The 9,320-nt window shown below is 51.8% G+C and overlaps 1 protein-coding gene across 6 annotated transcripts; it reads right to left on the reverse strand.

Moving 5' to 3' along the window:
• Positions 1-749: 749 nt before the first annotated feature.
• ZBTB14 (zinc finger and BTB domain containing 14) lies at positions 750-8,034 on the reverse strand. 6 transcript variants are annotated; one of them, XM_072949201.1, is made up of 3 exons: positions 7,556-8,034; positions 5,082-5,165; positions 750-3,966 (listed from the first exon to the last, which is right to left on the reverse strand). In XM_072949201.1, exons 2-3 carry the CDS (start codon positions 5,082-5,084, stop codon positions 2,620-2,622), a joined length of 1,350 nt encoding a protein of 449 aa, XP_072805302.1. In that variant the 5' UTR covers positions 5,085-5,165; positions 7,556-8,034; the 3' UTR covers positions 750-2,619. The 6 variants fall into 6 exon arrangements, with proteins under 6 accessions (XP_072805302.1, XP_072805305.1, XP_072805304.1 ...); XM_072949204.1 differs by lacking the exon at positions 7,556-8,034 and adding an exon at positions 6,530-7,505; XM_072949203.1 differs by lacking the exon at positions 7,556-8,034 and adding an exon at positions 6,530-7,505 and having other exon boundaries at positions 5,082-5,798.
• Between the last annotated feature and the right edge of the window lie 1,286 nt (positions 8,035-9,320).

Here is a 9,320-nt window from a genome sequence, read left to right on the forward strand (position 1 = left end):
TTCCCCCCCCAACAAAATAGGAGGAATTTGTTAGTTATTGGGCTCATCTGATAGTGAGTGACCCGTGTAATTTCTAAAATTCTACATTTGTGATCAAGTTAGTTCGCAGGCAAATTACCTTCATTTTAGATTTCCAAAACTCCCTTCCTGAATCATTGCCAATGCAATGCAAGTTGGCCTAAAAGTTAAAATCAAGTTTGTAGACGTTCTCTTTGGACGAACAGAGAAAAAGTAATCATGTTGACATTAGAATTTCCTCCCCTCTCACAATATAGAGCCAGTGGAAGCACACTTCAGAATCAACTCCCGGCGACGGGAGGTACCCTTGAACACTGGACGCAAGGGCTTCACCATCAAGGGGACACTAAAGCCAGCTGGGCAGAGAGAGGCAGTCTTAACGACCAGGAGACAGGAGACCTGGCACGCCACGACCGTGCTGCGCCAAGAAACCTCGAAAACACGCACCCCTAACACATATGAACCCGGCACCGGTGGCAGAAATGACAACACAAATATATTTCTCATGCAAAATAGGACACGTGATACATTATTTACATAATGCAAATAAAGTGCTGAAAACTAAGCTTTCTTTTTCAGGATACCACCGTGATCAAGTGGTTTCAGAGAGAGTTAATGCCACGTGGTGAGCTTGCAACTCTGTAAAACCATGACGAAGACAGTACAGAAAATGCACTTTGGTAGAAACCTGGGAAGGGGAAAGGCTGCTAGCAAAAAAATGAAAACAGGAATGAAAGAAGTATATTTTCTTTTATATACAACAATGAAGGCCCCAAAAAATGGTTTGTCAAAGTCGCTATCAACAAGATGTTAAGTTATTTTTCCTTTGCTTTGGTTGAAACAGCCCAGGAACGGCACTCAGTCCCCCTTCTACAAATAGTATATAAACACAGTGACAGGACTACTTTTTGGACAAAATAATCAACTTTTAAGAAAAGAAATTAAGTTAACTTTAAACTGAATTAAACATTTACCAATAAATAAGTTTCTTAAAAAGGTAGCATCTTCATCCTACAACCTTGGGCATAAAATATACACCAATTTAAAAATAAAATTTCTCTCACAATAATAATTACAGGTGTTAATGCCACAAGCTATGAAATGAAATTGCTTTAATGTAGCTTAAAAAAAAATCCTAGCAATCAAAAATAAATTTTAAAAATTGACATTTTTCTAAAATGATACATACTAAAATAATTGACTAATACTTGATTACAGAACATAATTCCAACTTTGTCAGTATTTCAATATATTCCTAAGAAACGCTTAAAAAGAAATTTTGCACACCAAAATTGGAACAGCACTTATAATTCTGTTTATGGCTATGAAAAGGCAGTCAGCTTCTACTTAAAACCGTAACCAGTGATGAAAATATACTTCAAAAACATAAACATTTGGTCTGACAATCTTTAATATTGGTTAAAAACAGACTGATGTTTGTTGCTGATGGAAGTTACTTTAATCCAATGTGCAAAAAAAAGTGCGGCTGTCTACTTTTACTTGAGATACATGAGACCAATGCTTCTGTACTATTTACACACTTAAAAGATTTTAAATGTATTAATTTAAGGAAGGACACTGCATCCCCTCTACGGATAAATCACGCGCTACAGGGAGCCCAAAAGCTTGCTGACATCCTGTCAAGTTTCCCAAAGTATCTGAAGAGGCATACCTGTTCTTGTCCTAATTTTGATCCTAAATAAAAATCCAATTTCAGAATCAACTGACTTAGGAAATCTTGGACTTGTGGCAAATGAGCAAAGCTTGTCTCTGAGAGCCAGGTTCCTAGACTCCCTTTTCTAACCCTCTCGCCACTGGTCCAGTCCACAGACCCCACTGGCTGCAGAGAGGCAATGCCCTAAACAAGGAGGAATGGAAAAATTCAGCCCTCAGACCACCAACATGCCTGTGGGCTTGCTCAGCCTTCGGGACTTGTGACGACATCTTTGGGGGCAGGTAGGGCCAATCAAAAGGGCTGAAGAAACACTTGGGCAGAGCCACCATTATTTGTCCACACACACACACACACACACACACAGTGAAAAACAGTGATAGAAAATTAACCAACCAAATATATAAATCTAAGACCATTCTGCATTCCCAGAACTTGTTTTCGTATCTGCGCAGGGTCCTCACCAGTACTTTCTGCGTCTAGATGAAGTACTTTTACTAAGTTATTAAAAATGCTCTTGTGACCCTGTCACATGTAATGGTGACCAGGAAATCAAGGTACTCAGTTATCACTCTGTGCAGCACACTCACCCGTGTGCCAAGCGGAGAGAGGAATTAAAAAAGGAACAGAAGTCTCTCGCTTCTGCACTGGACACAGGAGTTCTCAAATTAAAATCAGAAATCATAAAAAAGACGGTGGGGGAGGGGGTTGCTTACTGGCGACATTAATACTAGACACCAGACAGGACAGTGAAACAGTTTGGTCAGAACCAAGGAAGGGTGCTTCCTTGCAAAGTTTAAAAAACACGAAACCAAGCACTGCCTTAAGTCCAGTGAGTACAATGCTCTGTAAGTTTCCACCAAAAAGCACAGTGGCTGGCGTTCGCGCACCGGGATGCGGCGGGCTGCGCATCCCGGCCCGCATCCTCTCTAGCTGCAGGCGATGGTCTCCAGCTGCTGCTCGGCCTCCGCGGCCATGGCCGCCGCCTGCAGCTGCTCCGTCTCGCTCTGGATGGCGCTGGGGGTGACCTGCTTCCTCTCGCTGTGCATATTGTTCTCGTGCCTTTTCAGATCCGACGCCTTGGCGAAGGCCTTGGTGCAGGAGCCGCAGACGAAGGGCTTCTCCCCACGGTGCCTGCGCTCGTGGTCCTTGAGGTGGGACTTGTGCTTGAAGGCCTTGTCGCACATGTGGCAGGCGAAGGGCCGCTCGTTGCTGTGCACCCGCTCGTGCTTCTTCAAGTCCGGCGCGCGGATGAACGACTTGCCGCACACCTCGCAGCTGTAGGGCTTGTAGCCCGTGTGGATCTTCAGGTGCTCCTTGAGGTGGGCCTGCGTGGTGAAGCCCTTGGTGCACATTTCGCAGACGAAGGGCCGGTCGGCTGTGTGCAGTTTCTCGTGCTTCCGCAACCTGCCCTCGTCCGAGAAGGTCTTCCCGCAGGCCTGGCAGGCGATCTGCTCCCGGTGGTGGCCGTAGAGCAAGTACTCGAACTTCATGTCGCTGGTGGCGGTGGTCCAGCCCGGGGTCTGCTCATCCTTCACTTCACTCATGCCGTCGTTAAATGTTAAGGCTTGAGGGGTCTGGGACCCCAGATCCTTCGACTCGGGCGTCTCCATGGACTCGACTTCCTGGCCGTAGCAGTTGACTTTGCGCACCTCCTCGCTCCCCAGCTCCTTCAGGATCGCCTCCTGGACCCTGAGCGTGGTCGTAGGTGACTTGCCGTCCTCCTGGCTAGGGGGGGTGCCTTCTACCGTGTCATCGGAAGGACTGTCATCCTGATCTCCGATTTCTTCCACGTCGTCGTCCTGAGCGTCGGCGGCGTCTCCGATGGGGCGGTTTATCTTGAGGCAATACTTGCTTTTGGACTGGCCGTTATTTTCGTCGGGACTAGACACGTCGCGCTTCTGCGAACAGAGTTTATCCAAGAATCGGATCCCCAGAATCTGACCTGATGACATCATTAAGTTAACATCTTCTTTTTTCACGGAAATCTTGGCAGTGTACATGTAATTCAGGACCTCTTCAAATATATCAGAGCGAAGAAAATCTATTTCTATGACGGACGAGCTATCAACCTCAAGCTTCTTGAAAAGCTTTTTAAAGTAGGTGCTGCAGGCGGCAAGAACGCACCTGTGTGCTCGGAACTTCACATCTTCCACCACGATGGCGATGTCGCAAAATTCTCCTTCCAGGCGTTGTTCATTTAGCGTTTTCAGAAACAGAGTTTTATGATCATCGTCATTATATTTAATGGTTTCAGACATACTGATGAAAAACTCCTATGAAAAATGTTGAAAGAGAAACTTTGGTAATTATGAACAAGACTTTCCCATACAGAACACACAGGCAGATTTTCATTTCCTGAGCAATTTTCAGTCCCTGGCAAATTCAGAAAGTCAGCGTCAGAAGTGGTTCAAGGATATGAGTAGAAAATACAGATCCCAACCAAGGGATGTCCATACTGGTACTTCTATCTTCCGCGCACTGAGCATCTGTCTGGCTACTTCTACTGAGCGCCTGAGCACATGCCTGGCGTTGTTCTATGTGCTTTCCTTTCCACGTCTTCACAAATGCAAGGATCAAATAACCTCGAGAGACAGGTATTACTACCCTCACTTTATAGATGAGCTCAGGAACCTGCCCAATAATCAGGTTATTCAGTGGTGTGCTGGGGCTGGAATCCAGGCAATCTAGCTCCAGAACCCATGCTTCCTGACAACTAGAGGTACTAATGACAAATAACTCAACTTCCAGGTTTAAGACACAGCTTTCAGGCAGGAATCCATGAGTGCCGTCTGTTGCGTCTACTTTAATGTCACACAGAGGAAGATTCAGGAAAATAACTAGCAGCTCACAGGGTTCTACTTCCTGGACGGAAGAGACAGGTCACTGTTGCAGAACTAGAAAAGGATATCGGTGCCAAAACGCTCCATTCAGCGCTGCCTTCTGGTTTTTCCATGCCAGTTTTGGGGCCAATTTGAACAAGGGTTAAGGTTTAATATGACCCTCAGAGCATCAGAGGGCATTTGCGAAGACAGTGACAAACGCCTTCATTCCCTCTGGATGCCAATCTATCTGCCATCTAGATCACAGTATCATCAAGACTGGATGCACCTGACAAGGGCTGCAAGTATTTTATAAGCAAAAAAAAAATTGGAACTGGCACAAAAGACACCTGTCACCATGTTAAAGAAGTGATCTTTTTAAAATAATGTGTTCTGTATGTTTTCTTTCCAAAAACATTGGTTTTCTTTGATTCAACAAAGTATAACTATGAGGAAAATATACATTTCCCCTAAAGAAACAGAAGCGCTAATACGTAACTGAGAGATATGTTATCTTAAGCTAATACCAGACAATATTTGCAAGATGTAATATCCAAAGTTATAGTTACCATGAACAACTCAGGCTATTATCTTAATGCTTTAAACACCAAAATCTTCAGATCAGAATAACTCTGATCAGGGGCACGCCAGTCCTACAAGAGAAAAGGACACACAGAGTAAGGTCGGATCTTCCCCCATCACAAATTCTAAATAAGAATGTTTTCAAGAATTGATTTTAAAAAATAAACTTTCCTTTCTTGGCCTGCCACGTGCACATGTACCCATTTTCAGGTTGGGAACAGAGAGGAGGGTGGCTGGCAGTATCAGGTCCAGCTCTGAACAGACATGAACGGGGACTGGTCAGGGCTGTAGTACTTGAGGCCTGGGGGGATGCACTGGGGATGGGAAGGATGAGTTGGAAAACCACTAAGGAATTTCTCCTCGCAAACAAAGCCCACGTCCATGTTTGTAAGCATGTTGATGGCTACACAAGAGTGCAAGTCAAAAAAAAAAAAAAGAGTTGAAGCCAGTAAGTGCTCCCCACCCCCACCATTTCCCGCTGGATACATAGCGTTCCACATTTTTCTCTAGGCTCTTATAGAGTATATATTGTTTATTAATATAGGTAAGGTTACAAAACTACATACAGCCAACAGCTAACATTGGAGGAGAGGAAATAGCAGTTTTCTTCTTTCCAGACTTCTGTGTGATGTAGCACACATCACTTACACTACACGGGTCTCTACACTTGCAATCGTGAAATCCAGGTGTTTTTGCCTTTACCCCTACAGGGAGGATCAAAGAATTCTAGCTTTGTACACGTTTTAACTTTTACCACGGGGCCTCCATCCTGCAGACCAACATCCTGAAAAACAAAGTCTCCCCTGCAAACAGTGACCACACAAACTTGCGTGTGGTAGGACCAAAGTCCTGAAAACCCTTAGAAGTTCTCTCTACAGAAAAGCAAAAGCACCAAGCCGCCTCGAGCAGCAGGCTATTTTCTTATCTGCCAAGTGTGAGGGTTGGGCAAAATTATTTCTAAGGCTGCTTCCCGCCCTGTCTGCTCCCTAGGTGCACCCTGGCCTGCAGTCACCCTCAAGGGAAGGCAACTAGGCAAAACCTTCCTGCTGGGGCCACTTCCTCCTGATGCGAGCGGCTCTCCCTAGGGCTTGTGGGATAAAAGTACATGGACCAGACACAGGAGTGGCATACAGTACCCATGGTAACAAATGACTGCGCTGGATTTTTTTTTTCTTTTTCTTTTTTGGCCAGTGTGTTATTTGGCCTCGACTCTTTCAGTATCTCTGAGGACCTTTTTTTTTTTTTTCTGCTGAGATGTTCCCATTGCCAAGTTCAGGTGAGTCAAACTGGAAGACATCCGCTGCCACTATCCCAGAAGCTGGAGGGAAAGATGTATTCCCGACCACCCCTCCAGTACGAAGCTGCCCACTTTATTAAGGTTTTCCAAACCGCCGCCACCGAGCTGGAGCGGGGACTCCCGCAAAGACAAACTTACATAAGCGGCGGCGGCAGCCTCCCCTGCCCCGGAGCCGCCGCGACAATGGCGGCGGCCCCACTTCCCGGTCGCAAGCTCGCAACTTCGGGATAGGGGGGTGGGGTGGGAGCAGGGAGCGAAGCGCAAGACCCACGGCGGCCCCAGAGCCTTTCCAAGCCTCGCGCCCATTTCTGTCGGCCCGGGAGGCCCGGGGAGTGAATAAAGCCTTTGCATTCCTCCCGGAACAAAAGCTCCCGGACTCGGGAGCCGGGAGGTGAAAGGGCCGCTTTCCCTTTCAGAATCGGGCATTCGGCGCAGGCTGGGGCCGCGCCTCCGAGCGCGAGAGGGAGGACCCACGGCGGCCCCGGCGGCAGGGAGCGGGAGCGGGCGTGCGGCCGGGCTCCGCAGCCCCGCGCCGCGCCGCGCCGCGCCCCGCTCCGCCCGCGAGCCCGGAGCTCGCGCCCCGCGCACTCCCCGGCCGGCTCGCGCCGGGCCCTCCCCCGCCCTCCCGCGGCCGGGGGCGGGGGCGGCGCGCGGCCGGCTTCCCGAGCTCCGCGGGCGCTCCCGGGAGTGCGAGCGCGGGGGTCCCGGCCCCCTCCTCCGAGGGCGGCTGGGGGCGGCGCGGCGGGGCCCGCAGCTCGGAGGGGCGGCGCCCGGCGGGCCGTGCTCGGCGCCGGGCTCCGGGCCGTCCCCACCCCCACCGCGGTGCACTGCGGCGGTGCGAGCGGGGGCGGCCATGAACTCCGCCGCCGAGGCTCGGCGAGCGCGCGCGCGGGGCCGCCGCCGCCACTGCCGCCGCCCGGCTGCTGCCTGAGCCCGCTCGCCGGCCTGCGCGGCCCCTGGAGCGTCCCGTCCCCACGCCCGGCCCCGTTCGCGCCGCGCCGCCGGGGCCGCCTGCACATCCTGGAGCCGACTGGTGCTCCAGAGCGCGGCGAGAACGCGCTTCTTCCGGGCAGCCCCGCCGCGCCAGCCGCCGGCCGCCCCCGCGCCCCCGCGCCCGCCTCGCGGCCGGCCCGGGCCCCTTCCGCACCCCCGGCCCGCGCTTACCTGCAGCCTGGCACAGCCACAGACACTCGCCGTGGGCTCCCCGCGCTCACTGCACGCAGGCCGGGGACAGGATGGACGCGGGGCGCGGGGGCACGGTGGGTGGCAGTGTGTTTTGGATTTTTTTTTTTTTTGGAGTTTGGGGAGGGGGCGGGGTGGGGGGAGTCGTGCACGTCCCTGATGGTAGCAGCCCTCCTCCTGCACGAGCACAGACTGTCTAGCCGGCCGTGAACACCCCCACCGGCACCCCCCCTTCCCGTGCATGCGCGGTGCGGGCCAGGGGGAAGGCGCGCCGCCGGCTTGCGCAGGCACGGAACCCGACCGGGCCTCTAAATGGGCGAGCGGGGAAAGGGTTAATCCGGGACCTTGCGACGCTATCGTTGGAGTCTACGGGGCCGCCCCCGGAGGGCCCTGGCCTGCGCAGGCGCGCGCACGCGCGCGGCTTGGGGCGCGCGGAGCCCGCGCGCGGGAGAAGGGGTGGGCGGGACAGGGGCGGGCCTTCGGCGGCCGAGGAGCGAATGCACGAGCGCCGCTCGCGGGCACCCGCTCCGCCTGCAGCTCTCGCCTTCCGCTCGGACTCCTGAGCTCCCGCCCGCGCCTGGCGCCGGCACAGCACCGGGGACGCGGGAGCCCGGCGCTCCCGTGCGTGTGCATGTGCGTGGGCAGTGCCGCCCTCGGGCGCGCGCAGGCCGGGCGCTGCGGCTGCGGGGCTCGCCCGCGACGCCAGGGCGGGCGCCTGGTACACCCTCCCCTCCGCGCACACCCGTGACAGCGAGCCGCGCGCTCGCCGGCGTTAGGTCTTAGCTGCTATCGCTGTCGCATTATGCATATTGGAGCAGTGCTAGGCGCTCACTAAACATTTGCAGAACAAACGCAGAAAGCGACATCTTTCATTTAGAGTGGATCACCCTTAAAGCTCTGAATCCAGCTAAGGGCGCGCCCACGCTCCCGCCTTTCCCCGGACACTCGCAGGGGAAAGTCACGGGGGCGGAGGCCGTGGCGCATCTCCGGCAGTCGAAGGCCTGGGCTCGATTTCATTTGCAGCGCCCTCGGAGAGCTCTGATAACTCAGCGCTGTGCCTACATCCCCGTTCAGCAAAAGTAATGACTCCACTGCTGTTGAAGCCACGTCGCGTCCCCTCAGACCTAGTGACCTGGGCCTGTGCATGGCGTCAGACCTGAGAAGTCCCTTCTGCTCCCGCGTTTTCTGCTCACCTCAATCCAGCAATCTGGACAGCACGGCATCTCCGTAGAGTCCCTTGTGCTGCTTTACCACACTTCCTTAACAGCGTTTCACAAAAACATGCGTAATTTACATCTAAAAATTAGAGCAGAACCTTCCTCGTGGGCTTGTGTGATGAGTGCGTGAGATAATGCTTGAAACAGGTACATAATACACATTTAAGAAATTATGATTGTGTTAAATTCCAGAGAAATTATATATGGCCTGAAATGACTTTGTAGTGTTTATTTACGTTAGTTTCAACGTTTCAAAGGTGCTTTTATACGCATCACAAAAGCATGGGGGTTATTAGGTCTATTCACTGCAGCAGGATAGAGGAGACCAGTTCTAGAGTCAGACATACCCAGTTCAGATATTGAGTACATTATTTAACTTCGCTAAACCTCACTCCTTATTCTCTGATAAGAACAGGGAGTTGTGAGGATTAAATGGAATAATGCTCAGCTAAGTGCTTAGCTCAAATACTAGCTTGATGGTGTTAAATGACCTGCCAACTCTCCGCAGATAGTGGGTTTAAGTGGCAGGG

Source organism: Vicugna pacos, chromosome 24 (genome assembly GCF_048564905.1).
Source record: "Vicugna pacos chromosome 24, VicPac4, whole genome shotgun sequence".
NCBI lineage: Eukaryota > Metazoa > Chordata > Mammalia > Artiodactyla > Camelidae > Vicugna > Vicugna pacos.